Source organism: Lates calcarifer, linkage group LG17 (genome assembly GCF_001640805.2).
Source record: "Lates calcarifer isolate ASB-BC8 linkage group LG17, TLL_Latcal_v3, whole genome shotgun sequence".
Classification (NCBI taxonomy): domain Eukaryota; kingdom Metazoa; phylum Chordata; class Actinopteri; family Centropomidae; genus Lates; species Lates calcarifer.
Window position 1 is genome coordinate 17,002,367 of NC_066849.1, and position 16,220 is coordinate 17,018,586.

The 16,220-nt window shown below is 38.9% G+C and overlaps 2 protein-coding genes across 2 annotated transcripts in view; one reads left to right on the forward strand and one right to left on the reverse strand.

Annotated features, from left to right (window-relative positions):
* The window catches only part of nr5a2 (nuclear receptor subfamily 5, group A, member 2), a 67,429-nt gene extending 61,005 nt beyond the window's left edge, over positions 1-6,424 (forward strand). The window contains exon 7 of the mRNA XM_018673059.2: positions 4,396-6,424. Within this exon, the coding sequence (XP_018528575.1) occupies positions 4,396-4,643 (248 nt within the window). The 3' untranslated portion in view covers positions 4,644-6,424. The remainder of the gene's footprint in view (positions 1-4,395) is intronic.
* A 1,483-nt stretch (positions 6,425-7,907) lies between these two features.
* Positions 7,908-16,220, reverse strand: part of LOC108881212 (adhesion G-protein coupled receptor D2) — an 84,800-nt gene continuing 76,487 nt past the window's right edge. The window contains 1 exon segment of the mRNA XM_018673058.2: positions 7,908-8,693. Within this exon segment, the coding sequence (XP_018528574.1) occupies positions 8,556-8,693 (138 nt within the window). The 3' untranslated portion in view covers positions 7,908-8,555.

The following is a 16,220-nucleotide window of genomic DNA, read 5'->3' on the forward strand; positions in this document are numbered from 1 at the left end:
AAAAGATCTGTATGTTACATTTTTTCTATTTTTCATTAAACAGGAGCAAAACTTACCCAAAAACTTAAGACCCTTAAACCCAGAGAATGAGTTATAGTTGTTGACAAATACATTAAATAACACTTCCATATCCTAAAAGTAAACTGTTGCCTGCTGTATGTGGCTAAATAGCAACGCAAATAAAACATATCTGTAACTTTTGCTTATCAGATGTTTATGTGCTGTTATATAGAAAAATCCAGTCTTATACAACTTCTACTGCTAGACTGCTTTACTGTACAATGCAGTGTTTTTCCACCTCTCTGGCTTCTTACGGTCATAAAATGACGCCCGCTTGCTTTTGCAATCAACAGTGAACTTTGACACAAGTAATGTTTTTAGTTTTTTTCTCACTAGTGTCCACTGTGTGACGAGATAAGAGCAAAATAATGGAGCGAGCATTTGCATGAGTGTGTGTCTAAATGGCATGTATGTGTGTGTATGTCCCTGGAGCAGGTTGACTGTAAAGGGTGGTCTAAGAGTGTAAAAAATATGTGGATGCACACACTCTCTCACAGCACAGAGCAGATCTCATCTAATTAAAAAGCACAGCGGTGATTTCAGGGGCTCTGTGAAAGAGAGAATCTGTAAGTGTGTGTGTGACCATGTGTGTGTGTACTTTTCCATTAGGTCGCTGGCTTCAGCATGATTGCCCGTCAAATGAAACAATGTATTCCGTGGGACCTCAGGGTTTCCATTTGAGTATTCGGACGCGGCGCTGCAATGAATTGTGGCTGTTTTATGTGAAAAAAAGTTGATAATTAGTCCCACAGTGACTGAACGATGAGATGTAGAGAGGAAGAGAGAGAGGGAGGGAGGAGGGGGGAGGTGGGGGGAAGAGGAGAGAGTGCTTAGCACGCTTAATACATGGACCTGACAATGTCTGAGAATCATTAATCAATTGTTTATTTTGTTTGTTCTTTTTTTAATTTCCCACTAAGTCTTTTGTCTCCCTCCACCCCCCTCTCCTGCTGTTGAATGATCAGTAAATTAGAATCAGTCTACTTGTCTGATTTGACTCACCAAGAAATTAAGAAATAATTCTCTTCAATTGTCTTTTTTTTTGGTCCACTTCTTCAATTGTCCACTGGCTTCTGCAGTAGATTTCAAGCTATTGTCATTTGTGCTTTTTATTTTTTCCTTTTTTGGGAGCCCTGATTCATTATTTTTTCAAAAGGGGCTCTGGTAATAATTAGCAATTAAAATGCTATCTTTTTGCCTCACTTTCTCCTAATTAGCTTGACAGAGACATTGGGTACTAATTCTCTGCCCCCCCCCCCCCCCCCCCCCATCCACACATACTCCCATCAAACTCCCCTCCACGTGCATACACACTCATGCTGACACACATACACACAGGCAAATCTTTCTGAGAAACCATGGCAACCCCTCACATGTTTTTCCTGTGATCTGGGCCTCACCTTGTCATGTTTTGGCACATTTGGCACCAAATCAAACTCAGAAGAGGCTCTCATATCCCTGTTCTGATTATTAAGCAGCATGAGATGTTTGTTATCAACAGTGTCTGTGCAGCAGAAAACACTTGTCCCACTCATATTACAAAAATAATTAAAATAATTACAGACTCAATATTTTTCATGCCCAAAAAGTACATTGGAAAAACCACCTAGCTCAGGCTCACTGCTCTTAATAAATCCTGTGCAAGACAGAATTTTGCTGTTTCAAATTTAAAATTGTGGTCCCCCAACACAATCTAATCAATGTTCAGATTTCTCTTTGGCCTTGAATTTGAAGCTTTTACCTTGTAATCTATAGTATGTCCAGTATTCAATATATTAACTGTGGTTGGACAGCATGGCTTTTCACAAGACTATAATGACTTCATGGCAGAAATTATTCCGCTCACCAAAAGACTGTATTCCAAAAAGTCATTTATTAGCACCAGGGGTGTAGAGACTACTGAGGATACTGAGGTCATATGTTTTTTTTTTGTTTGTTTGTTTTTGTCTAGAAAAACTCCTAGTTTACTTGTAGTTTACACTCTACAAAGTCTGCTATTGTCACATTTGATTCCTTTTAGGCCAACATTACCTTGATGATTACTTACACTGGGGAATATAAACACATTATGACCCTATTGTTTTGTTATATTTAATAACATGTATGCTCTGTGCAGGTGTGCATAAATCAAATATTGTCTAAAGTGGGAAATTTTTTCTGATTTAAATAATGAAACATCTGATAAAAGAACCAGTTGAAACAATTAGAGGTGAGGGCAGGTGCAGTGGTGGGATGTGGACTCTGGCATCCTGACAATAACCTTCATCAGAAATACATGGAAAAATGTTCTCCACAATTTTCAGCAACTTTCTGAGCAACTCAGAAACTTTTCTTTCCATGTCTTTGTATGTTTTACTTGTTTCATGTGCAGATGAAAACAAGCCTTTTTTTCTCCCTTGTTGACCTGCGTAGGTTGTCTGTGTGTTAAAAGCCTAAAGCCCACATTCTACTGGCTTAGCTTATGTAAGGCTATATTATTAATGTTTCTCAGTGGAGTTGTAGTGTGAAAGCTGGTTCAGATAGGGGGTCAGACAGCTGAGTGGCAGCAGGAAAAAGCACATGTCATGTTTGTTTGGAGGCTCCTTTGTCACAAGCCACACCCCCTCCTCTGCCTTTTCCTGCCCTCCTCTTGGCCTTATTTAGCCCCCCGCCGTGTCACCCAGAGGTCAGGGTGAGCACGCTACACAGCAGCTCACACATACTCAGGGAACACAGGAGCAGACAGACACACATTACACATGCATAAAGATTGTAATAGCATGGTAGAGTGCATCATAGATGGAAGTGCCTTGAAGGACCTGCTTCTCATTCTCTAGACCTCATTAGCTGCTGATTTATCTCCCCCTCTTTCCTGCTAATGCTCTGGGTGGGTGGATTGGGTGTGTGTGTGTGTGTGTGTAGGGCAGGGGTACTATGTAAAAGATAAATAAATATTGTGTGTATTTCCATGGATTAGTGTCTGTGTGAAAACTAGACACAGGGACTCTGTCATTCCACATTAGTCCACTGTGAGCACACTCAACCTGGGGTCAAACAAATTAATAAAAGATCATACATACACACACCTCTCTCACACACACACACATACATACACACAGAGCTGCTATCTGATTAAATATTCTGCAGCCCTGTGCTTCATAATCATGACAAGTACACACTGCGCTCTGGCCCACCATTATCCATTTAGCAAATTTTTGTCTTGTCTTGCAATAATCTGCTCAAACCCCTAGTGAGCTTATTATTGTCAAGGAAAAGTGCTTATAGCTGCGCAGAAAGGTAGGATTTTGGAAAGATGCAAATGCATTTTGCACAAGGAATTAATAGTGGAAAAAAAGAGACTTCTTACAGAGAGAAATTCCTGCATTTCGTTGCACTTTTAAGTTTGAGTTTTGACTGTTTTTCAAGAGATTAATGCTTTTTTTATAATTTTTTTTAAAGAACACTATCTATGGCCTTTTTCAGTAATAACAACAATACATTTTGTTTTGTTATGATTAAGAGGATAATGGTGAAGGCATCAGGTTAAGGAGCAGCTCTGGCACTAATATGACTGTAACTCTGCCCTACATAATTCATTGACTCTCTCAGGGAATGAGTCTCTTAGGAGGAGAACCTTTTTTTCTGCCTTTACCTGATTCCTTCTACATCACAGTCTCAAGAGACGATTCAGAGGAAAAAACGAAGAGGAGGGAGGAATATTTCGTCATGCGGTGCATTTTGAAGTCCTCTTTAAAGTAAAAATGAGCCACAACTAAAGAATTCAACTTGCAACACTGTCATCTGATAAATGAGAATTTTAATTACTCTAACCTTTATGTGTCTGTAATATAATAAAACCATTATGACCCTATGATTTGTCTCCAGAATTAGGATCCTGTGACACTGCTAAAGTGCCTTGTCTTAAATTCTAGTGTCTGTTTTGGAGCAGTTAGACTTGTAATTTGAGATGACATTAAGACATAACAGGCTAATTAGTTTTTGGTGTTTTGCTAGTAGCTGATTTAGTTAATTAACCCTTCAACATCAAGCTTCTGCTGCCACTAACACTGTATTCCAGAGAGACTACTTTTAGTGTTTTCTCTCTCCCTTTACTTCCTGTCAGCGCTCTACAGTAGACATGCTCTAATAAAGGGGAAACTGACCCACAAAAAACCTTAACAAAAACAAACAAACAAATGAAAAAATGGTTGTTGTGTGGGAGCAGAGTGTTTCTATTTCTTCCACAATTTAGACATTGGTTTGATTTTTATAACCTGTCTTTACATTTATCCACATACCCCACAGAGATTGTTAAAATGTCAACTTATCTAACCTTTCTCTTGCTTGCTCCCGTAGATGTGAAGAACCTGGAGAACTTCCATCTCGTAGAAAGTGTCCAGGAGCAGGTCAACGCAGCGCTGCTGGACTACGTCATGTGTAACTACCCACAGCAAACGGACAAGTTTGGCCAGCTGCTCCTGCGGCTGCCAGAGATCCGAGCCATCAGCCTGCAGGCCGAAGAATACCTTTACTACAAACACCTGAATGGCGACGTGCCCTGCAACAACCTCCTCATTGAAATGCTACATGCCAAGAGAGCTTAGGAGAGGGACAGTGCCACCCATAATACAGCTGTGCGGACATCTTGAGAGTTTTGCTGCAGCCCAAAAAACTCCAAATAATGCTTTCACCAAACTGAACCTCCAGCTCAGACTTGACTGCGTGATGACCTGGAGGACGGAGAGCAGAGAGTGTTAGAAACTCTTGTTTATACTGAACTTACACTGATGTTCAAGCTACAACTTGAAGTACAGATTTTCAACAAACACACATGCACAGAGACTGATAATGTGCAGAAAAACAGCAAATGGATCCCTTTATTCTTAAAAAAAAAACAACAAAAAAAACATAAGTCTGAAAGAAGAGCCGCTTCTCCTAAACCACACAGAAAAAGACAATGTTGAAAGGAAAAAAGAAGAACACTTGAAACAAACACTGCATTGAACACTACGAGATGGTATCTAATCGTCTGCACGAGTACAGACTATCAAGACTGGCAGGCTGCAACTTAAAGAATTAACAACCCTTGAGTGTTTTAGCACTGGTGACACTGTGAGAGGCTTTTTGTGCTGAGAAAGGAAGCTGAGTAACACCGCCCATCTTTCAGACAGCTTTGTGACTAGGGTCTGTGGCTGATTTCGGTCACTGATCCTCCAATGTGCTCACTGAAACCGGCTTTTAGCTGTCGTTGGTACTGTAAAGACAAACTGGGCCAGAGACTCTTACCTACCATCACGTTTGTTTTTTTTGCCACGGCAGCTCGACCTGACTGAAAAGGGGAGAACTGACGGTTAAAAAATGGGTCTAAAAACTGAACATTCTTTAATGAACAAAATGATAAATAGGCCAATAAGAAGAAAAGTTTTTTTTTTTCCTCTTGTAATGGAAGTCATTTACTCCTCATGGTCACCTTGTGGTTCCCCTTTCTTATTCCCCAAATCATCTTAAACTATGTACCTCAGAAAGACCAGTGTTAAATACATTCAATTAATAATGTCAGCTGAAACAATTGTATTTATAGCCCCTTTTTTCCTGCAAAAAACACACCCTCCCTTTTAATTATTTCATTAAAACTGGAACAAAACGATGTGTGATTCTGGAGACGGAGAAGGAACGACCCTGCCTTTGTCCGGAAAGACCAAAGCCTGCTGCAGAACACAAGAAGGAAATTACAAATACCTTAATAATCAGTATTATAAAAGAAAAAAAAGATTTGTGATGTCACAGTTATGTGAGTCTTGCCTTATTTCATTACCATGCTAGCTAACCGTGCAGATGTGAATGAAAATATGTACAAATATATATATAAAGTATTAATGTTGTAAAAAATTTAAAAAAGAATAATTCAACAGGTGTTTACATTCATGTGGTCATATGGGAGAGAACTGTGATGAAGCATAAATTGCAAAGCAATGATTTCCTAAAAAATGAAATCAACTAAATGAAAAAAAGGATCCCTCTGGTTTGCTTTCTTTGATGTGTGTACAGTGTTTTATTTTTTATTTTTGTTTTAAGCAGTACTTAAATTATGTCGTGAGACACTAAAATCAAAAAGGAATCACACTTAAAATATTAATTTCTATCTGTGTCTGCTGGCATTCAAACATTTGTTTCTTAAATGTTGCTGTGTAAAGGTTCCATTTCACGTTCAACCTTTTTTGTAGACTTTTTTTTTTTTTTTTTTTTAACAGTGCTTTTACCTTTTTGATGTACAGTATGTCACTGGTTACGCTTAATAATGAAGATAATTTATTGCGTCTCTGGGTTTCCATCTTCGTGTTACATGACGTGAGGTGTCCGCGCCAGAATAAATTTGTTTACTGTCGCATGTTCTTGTTTTGTTTCCACAAGTAGTTCTGAGATGCAGGTCTGGAGCAAAAATAATGACCTTTCGAAAAAAAAAAAAAAAAGGAAAAAAGAAAAAAAGAAAAGAAAAATCGCCACAGTTTCTTTGTCTTTTAACTGTTTATGCAAGTCTGTACATTGAAAAGAGTATTGTATTTAAGCGAGTAGGTGTGAAAGATGTTTGTGCCGCATCAGTTTTTCTTATTGAATTTCAACCTGCATCATTGTTCTGTCCAGTTTGCTCTTATACCAAAGACTGCATCTTTCCCCATGTGAGCTGTGACTTTTAGTGTTGTGTCCAAAATGAACAAAACTGGCTTGTTTTTTTCTGTTTTTTAAATTTTTCTTAAAACATGGCAGCCTAAATTATCCTCATGTGGAGTTTTTCACATGTACAGTAGTTGTTGTTACTGTTTTTTCAAAATGTCCCCAACCCTTGCTTCCTACAACAACCTGTGGAGTTTATCTGTTAAGCTTTGGATTTTCTTGATTACTTTACAAACTTATCAAAAATCTTTCAACGGCATGTTTAATGTACAGAAAATTCACTTAAATCTCATGTCTGTGAGCTGATTCTGATCCTGCGCTTCACTATCTGATCCCCTCATTAACTGTGTCTACTGATCAGACAATCTTTTATCAGCCACTTTCTAAAATTCTGTGTTTAGGCTCTGCAGCTGCCTTGGACTTCCCATAGCATAGAGATGATAACCTCATGCAGGCAACAGTGACTAATGTGGTCATTGCAGAAGTCCTTATTCTTACTGCATGTTTGTTACAACACAGCTTAAGTCCTGCTCCACCCCCTACTGCCCAAAGAGGAGTTTGTTTAAAGTTTAGTAAAAGCTTTGAGAAACAGTTTTCTGTCACTTCAGCAAGGAGTGGTCTGAAATCCGGCTGTTTGTTTTACAACACACCAATCTATAGATTAAGAGTAACTGTCAAGACAGACTTTTATGCAGGATAAATGCTTTAACAAGGACTAAAACAATGGCTACCTTGTTTCATATGCTCATGTACTCTGTCTACACATGGATACACAGTGCATCAATATGCTATTTTCATTTCTGCTGTGTCTGCTTGTCTTTGCCCCCTCCTGCTGACATTCTGACCGCCCCCATCACATCACTACCTGGTCCTGGGAGTGTCTCTCTGAGGCTAATTGAAATTTTCCTCATATTTCAATAAATAATTATTATGCTTATAACACCGGATTCTCACTTCCTCCGCAGACTATAGCTGTCCAGTTCTTTTGCATTTGTGTTTTTTTTTTTTTTTTTTTGTGGAAACAATGAATAGCTACTCAAACATCCCTAGCATAACATTATAATAACACACCATGTGGGAATGAAAGATTCATTTCCAGTTGATATGCAGATTTAGAAACATTCTACAGAGAAAGAAAAAAAATCAGTTCCTCTTCTGTCCTGTGCTCGTTGTTGGAACAAAAATCAAAGAATAGGTACTCCATTACTCCTGTATTTGTGTCTTGGAAACATTGTTCTTTAAACACATTTGGTCTTGTGGCACAGCATCAGCACGGGATTATAAATGTCAATGAAAAGGAGAGACGGGGGATGACATGCGACATGCCTGACTCAAACCAGGGACATTGCAGTTACATAAGATGTATCCTACACTAATATATGACGAGGACACCCCATTACTGCCACACACTGTACTGGACAATATAATGCTTTGACAAGCACATGTACAGCAAGAAAAGCCTTGAAAGAGGCACTCACATGTAAAACATACAAATTTACCAAATGCAAAGATAATCAGCTTATTGAAAACTTAGAATTTAAGTTTAGATTAAAATTATATTTGAAGTGTTTAGCTTACATTATCCTGCGCATTTTAAAATAAGTGTAAAAGGCAAAATGAGTCCTGGATTACTGAAAATACTTACAACCAGTATCGAGGAATGCAACACTCAAGGACACAGATGTACCAAATATTCCTGTGTCTCTACAATGATCATAGGTGACAGAAAATTGAAGACTTAAGGAAAAATGAGCTCATAATGTAATAAAAAGAAAATATTTCACCAACTCTGATTAAAAAATTAATCACAATATTAAACTCCAATCACCATCACACCAACCAGGTCAGTCCACGTAGACAAGCCCGTAGCTTGTCTGTGGTGCAGGGCTGCGAGGGAAACAGGAAGTTGTGAACTCCAGCTCCATGGGAACGTGAAGACTACAACCAGCTGGCAAGGCATCCACATCTGAGGAGGGAGGCTCCTGGATAGAAGAAGGAGATGGGTAAGTGGTAGGCAACAAGTCATTTTAGTAAAACAATATTTATTTGCACCATAGTAACACAGGAATGAGGAATTGCAGGCTATATAGAAAACTGTTTCAGATCAAAAGCAATTAAAATTTAAAAAGAAACTCTGTCTCACTCATCTCAGAGACTTCAACAGCATAAATGCTGGTGTTAACACCAACAAGTTATACTTCCATTATTTAATAGAACACATGTATGCTGTTATGGTGCAATTTATGGCAGTAGATGGTCTTAAGACCTTTACGTTCTTAATGGTATAATTTTGTACAAATACATGGAATCAGCTAACAAATAAAGAATCATTTTCGTTATTTTCTTGTATCGTACATTACACAACACGTGACATGAACCTAAATTGATCAGATGTCAAACTTCAGGCACCACACAATCATATTTCTATGATCTACCCCCCTGCAACTGCCACATCAATCTCGTCTCACGTTTTGTTAAAACCTGGCACATACTGTACATGCCTCTAAATTACGTAACAAATTGTGAAACAGTTGCCTATTTTGGTTAAACAAGAATGGGATTCTAAGAGTCTCTGCACCTGAAAGAATCTCTGTACAGCAAAAACTGCTGACATATTTTCTATATTCCAATGAGACCAGCAGGCTATAACTTGCTACATTTTCAGGATTCTTAGTAAAAGAAAACAGTTGGGATTTTTTGTAAATATATAGCTTTTAACTCTATTAATTTTTTTTTACATAAGGCACATGATATTAGGGCTCATTCGACTGCTGAGGCAATGATGATAATGTTAGCGGTGCTCTCGTGCAGCATTAAGGATGCTGGTCACAGTCGGGCAAGCGGCCAGCTCGATCCCTGGCGCACAGCGTTGCAATCCTCACTTGGAGCTTGGCTTGCAGTGCCTGGCCTCCTGTCTGTAAATGTGTTAAACCTACTTTCACTCGCCCTGAATTTGTATAAATAATGTATATACATTTATCCACAGACTCTAACAAGTGCAGCCTCAGGTGAAAATACTCAGAAATGCATGCTATGCGCATCCCCGAAGGTGGACATCAGCTCCAAACCGACCGACTCAAAAGACCACACAGAGAGCAAGAAAAAAGAAAAAGGAAAAAAAAAAAACACAAATGAATAACTTGCCAAAAGCAACATAAACACACACACACACAGACACACACACACACACACAGATGCAGCGCTGTCAGTTTCTAAACAAGTTTTCCTTTCCGTCACACAAACAGCCCCAAGTTGTGTCTGCCAGTGTTGAAGCTTTTAAACTCTGGAACCACATCACTCGTGTTTACTGAGATGTGTTTGTATGTTTCCCTGCATTGTCAAAGCACAGTCAAAGAGAAAGAGACTGAGGGCAGAAGAAAAAAAAACAAAAGCTTTTGGAAGTGTTCCAAGATTGCAAGAAAAGGTGCAACTGAATGCTGGAATAAGCCAGTTTGGTATTCAGTCCAGTTTCTGGCAGGCCCGGAGGCACGAGAGGCCTAAGAAAAGCACAGCCAGACTGAATCACATGAACACCCACCCAGCGCCACATGGTGGCAAAACCTGGATAATCTACCACACCAATCATTGATTGTATGTATAACTGATTATAAAATGAAGACATCAGTTACTGTATATACAGTATTAATTCATTGAGTCTATAATCAAAACTCTTTTCCAAGTAACCACCAAATTCATTTGACTAGCATTTTATTTATATTTTCCCTTATACATCAAAATACTCATTACATGATAATGGTTATCTAGAAATGTTATCTCCAAAATCAAGGGGAAAACGTTTTATTTAATTTTATTGATGAATAAAATGGTTTATTCATCTGTTTCAGCGGTACAACTGGCAGGGGCTCACAGATGAAGAACAAGGAGGCTAAAAAGAAACAGCACAACTCTTCAGAGAGGCAATTAGCCAACTTTCTAATCGCTTACACCAAACAGCGACTGGGGGACCCATTGTTTGGCAGCCTGATGGACAAACTTTAAAAATGTAAAGATCAAATTAATAGGCAAGCATTGTTAATGGGAACACTCACTATTGTTATGCAAAAGCCTTACTGTGGCATGCAAAACAAATACACTAAGGTTTGGAGATGGAGTGGTTCGAAGGCCGCTGCTGTTTCATTTCAAAGCATGCATTATACATCATCGTGCATAAAGAGGAAGCCTACAGCATTATGATGTTTTTTTTTTTCACGATGATTATCCTTTATTAGTCATTAAAAAGAGAGCAAGAGAGAGAGAAAAAATACAACTTTTAAGCACCTGAACCTCGCTGCCAGCATTCCATTAATTGCCTGCACAATGGGGAGAGCCTTTGGAGATTTTTCAATTTCAAAAAATGAGGAGCATGCATTCAGTCGTGCTCATGTTATACCGGCACTTAAATCCTACAGAGCTCACATAAAAAGGACTCAAGGTTGCATCCGATTGAAAGCCTCCAACTACAGCCACTTCAGAAATCCATTTAGCAAGCGGTGGGTTAGAACATCTAATTCAAACATAGTCGCCCTGTTAAAACGGTTGCACCAATGTCTTTTAAAAACACACACACTTTGTGGCACACACTTTTCCTCCTATGTTAGCTCGGCTCCATTGTAAGAAAGATGAACCTGGCACATAGAGAGATGGCAAGACACAAAGAATTAATCTTGCCAGACCTCAGCCAAGAGGCGAAGGTGAATGCTCGAGTGCGCGTGGAATCTTGACCTTTGCTTCGACAGTGTCACAAAGGGTGCTTTATGGGAGCGACAAAGAAAGAGGTCTGTGATGTCTGTAATAACATGACAACCTGAATGTCACGACACTGTTCATCAGCTACAGAATCCTGGGTAAAGATGGTGTCTTCCTATGAAAAAATCCCAAAGAATAATTATGTTTTTGATTTCAAAACTACAAAACTGTCTTTTTTTGGGGGAAATAAAGACGATAATAAAAAACTTTCAAGCAATTAAATGAAAAGTAAGAATGGGAGAAAATAATTGCCATCTATAGTACATGAAGTGATCTTTCACTCACTGAAGAACTGATGACAGATTTTTGCAGAGTGATTGCTGGAGTCACTATGTGTCATTACAGTTCACAGTTATTAAATGGCTCATCCTTCTACCAGCCCCTGCACAGTTGTTTATACTTACTGTTAAACTTTAAACATTTGAACAAGCAAAACCTCCACTGAGTAAATGTCAGGATAAGTGATTACTTTCAAACTCTGTCTAACTGCTTCTGTTGATTCATGAGAAATTGCTGTTATCATAGCAGGAAATGTAATAAATAATCATTTTAGCAGGAAATGTAATAAATAATCATTTTTCTCATCACCTTTTCCTGGAAAAGATGGCAGAATATCAGACTGTCTTGCTCTCTGAAATTAAGTTGTTTGTGACGGGTTGCTCTGGCAGAGAAAAACAAGCTATTAGAAGCAGGACACCCACACACTGTCATTACTTGCTTATTTATTTACTTCTCAGAAAGTCTGTGACCTTACACCGAGTCAAGTTGCAGTTTGCATCCATGTCTGTCCTGTCTCATGTAATATATGTTGTGAAGACAAAAAACAGTCAAATTCCTTATATAAGTTCACAACAGCCATTACAGTAAACAAAGCTCAAAATATGGATGTTGCTGCAAAGAAACTACAAATATGGATGCTTCCCACACATCTTCAACCCAGCAGCAGCAAAGATCTATACAATCACCACAGTTTCAATGTGGGGACCCAAGATTGCTGTCACCAATTCAGTATCCGACCATATGTGAAATATGGTCACAATCTCCTCCTCAGTTATGGCGTTGAATAATGGTCAGTATAGTGTTTTTGCAGAACATTATGATGTCACAGTGAAGCTGACCTTCAGCCTTTTCAATATAAAATGTCATCACTTCATCATTTATCCAATTAGACATTTTGTGTGAAATTTTGGCATAATTAGCATATGCATATGAATTCTCGAGTTATGGCCAAAAACATGTTTTGTGAAATCGTAGTGGCCTTGGACCATTAATACCAAATTCTCATCAGTTTATCCTCGAATTCAAGTAAAGGTTTGTCAGCCACGTCTCAGAGGCGTAACAAATGTAAAGACGGTCATGACCCAAAAATAGACAGAATCAGATTGATAGATCATGTGGTATAATTTGTCAACAGATATGTGCAAAGAGTATAATGACTCCCAAGAAAGAGTACTGATATAAGCTAATGATTTTAAGAAAAATATTGTGTGGAAATGATATTATCAATACTTACTGTATGTGATGAATGTGTGTTAAAGGTCACCATATGAGAGTAGATGTTAGTGTTCACTGCATGCAATATATACTGTGTGTAAATCCATATTAAAGTGTGAAGAAGACATATAATTTTTTAAAAATGATACAAGGAAGAAATATTGAAAAAAAATTATAACCAAGAAGGGCCAGAACATAATGATGTAAAACACAGAGAGAATAGGCCAAAAAAAGAACAGGGCATGATCCTGAAGATTGGAGTATGGCCAGAGCATATGCTCAGGTACTTTCCAGAAACAGTAGCATATTTTGGTGATAAACTAATGGTGTAATCTGTTGAGGTTACCAAGGATGGACATATAGACTAACCAATGTTTTAATGGTGTAAATTTAACAAACCAATATAATGATCAGATAGGCGTGGAAAGTCATAGCCAAAACTGTAGGTATCTGAATATACTCAGATATATTCACTTTTTCAACACTGAAACTAGTTAATCTACGTTTACTGTTTAACACAGCAAAATGTGCAAAAGTGAAAGGGTCAAAATACTCGCTAAGGTCTGTGTGCATTCATTCATACTGAAGTTGACAGACATACAATAAAATGTACAGCCAACAAGAAAAAAAGCAAACAAAACAGCCAACAGCATGAAATGAGACAGGTCAGCAGCCTCAGATGCCATCATGTAGAACCAGAGCACTTTTAATCTGACAGGACCACTGACAGCCTTGAGCTGTGACCTACTGTCGAAAGCTCAAGAACCAACATAGAACAGGACCATTACTGATCATACATAGGCATAGGCGTGCGCCCGCACACACACACACACACACACACACACACACACACACACACACACACACACACACACACACACACACAGACCTTTCAAGCTGTAAACATGTAACATAGACATTTAAGGATCTATGCAGCTATTATATATCTACATCTACCTATATAGTATATCTGTGGAAATAAATTCAAGTGACACTGACACTGACATTACTGAACTGAGAGACATGCCCAGTGTCAAACAAAGGCAGATGTCTAGGGAAACGTTGTACAGTATTTCAAAACACACTTCTACAGACTGGCTTTAATGTAAGAGTTTTCATTAAACTGTCTTTACTCACACACTGTCCATAACAAACACTGATGTCAGTGTTTGTTCACACTACTAAGGCTTTTTGTTTGTTTGTTTTTACTGGGGACTGCTGCACTAAATGTTGCAAAACAAATAAAGCAATTCATTTGCATCATAAATCAAATACTGTATATTCTTGAGTGTATTAAATTCCATACCTGTGACAGAAACAAAAGGTTCAGCTTCAGTTTAGCGTGTCTGCTAACATGTACATGTGTGTCTCCACAGATGGATGTAAGTGTTTGTGCACGTGTCTCTACACATACATCTGCAGGTCTGTCGGTGAGATCAATATCAAAACCCTTAAGAGGACGGAATCAAGCAGAAAGAAACTTTCCTTTCATCTTTTCCTCCCTCCATGCCTCCTTTCTTTCCTTCGCTTGCTTCAGAGCACCATGGACAATTGCTGGCAGGCCTTCAGATGCAAACAGCTGCTCTCACATTGTCACTGTGATGGGAAACTTGACTGGATTATTTTGTCTGCTGTCCCTCTCTTGGGACAGCAACAGTTTCTGTAAGCTACTGAGGACTCTGAAGAGGCTGGGTCCTTTGCCAGAGGCTGCAATAACACTGTGACAGAGGCTCCAATAAATGAACATCACAGACTTAAACATAGCTGTGAAAAAGGAGAATATAGGCCCCAGGGAAGATCTTTGAGGAACATCCCTGCACCGTCTGCTTGGATCTGTTGTTCTGTTTTAAAGAAGCCAGGATGTGTGGGTGTAAAAGGGGAAAGGCTGACTCTCATCACTTGGAGTTCTGGGTTTATCAAGCTGGTTGCTGTTCAACCTCGACCTGACAAGACCCAAATCCACTCCACTCAATAACCATTTTGCCTACCACTTACTAAATCATTAATCATGTAAGCATTTGATTATCAGGACTTTGCTTTCTGTTTGGGGGGCTAACAAAAAGAAGGATTGGGTGCACAGGCTTTGTGAGGGCTGGACTTCACTATAGTGCCTGGTCCTGGTCCCTGAGGCCACTGCAACCCACACCACAAGACCATAGCCCAACCCTAAATGGCAGCGTATGGTCTTAAGATTCCTGACAGGGTCATTGTTTCAATCTGCCTAAACTCCAAAATTACTGAATGGCCTTCCCATTCCATTTAAAGCTGCCATCTGAAACTCTTCACACCCCCAAACTACACCACAGACACCACAGCATCTAGTGTTACACTGCTGCGGAGGTTCTCCCTTATTCTGGCACAATCCTTTAAAACAAAACATTTTCAGACATAATACTTCAATAAGCTAAATATGCTTTTGTCTGTCTAACTACTCGTTTAGTACGCAGCTGGGGACAGCAGCATGTGGGACAAAAACAAGCAGTTTTGAGCACAGGGTGATATTTGAATGGGGTCTACTGCATCCTCAGTGTTGCCCTGAAGTAACATCATAATTACATGCAAGTTAAACTTTTTTTTTTCAGCTTTTTCATTGTGGCCTAAAATGTTTCTGTTGGAATGGCTATTTCTGCTGCTGTTCACTTGTCTCCAGCAAGCCAACAGTTGGCAAGATCTCCACCATTGTTGAGTAACATACATCTACTAATGTCTAAAATCTTAAAATCACTTTAAGCCATATAAAACTTCTAGTAAGGAAAATATAATAGAGTCAGTACAGCGTATTTGAACACCATATTACTATGAGCTGTAAAATAAGTGGGGAATACAGTGTGTGGGTTAGACAATCGCTGTAGTGGCGTTGCTCAGCAAGTCAATACTAGGTAATAATAAGTCAGTTTTCCTGTTCTATCTTTCCCCATAATCAGAAGGGAGAAAAACAAAGAATAATCTGTATCTAATCAAGGTTGTGCTGACAATGGTAACAATTATGAATTTCCAAATCAACTCCTTAAAACAAAGAATGTATAATAGATGTCACAGCATTGTTGAATCAACCTCCAGCACCCAATACAAGATTGACAGCTAGTGGGCAGTCTTCTGGTAAAGCTTATGTTAACTGGCAATTTGACAAGTTTTCTCTCTGGGAGTGAACCAGAGCCTAACAGTGCATATCAAGCTCAGAGTCTAATGTGAGGTGAGTGATGTAGGGCGAGGTAAGGCTGCGTGAAGCCCCAGGCTGAACACCAAAGCACAGGGCGGTGGTGGGATCA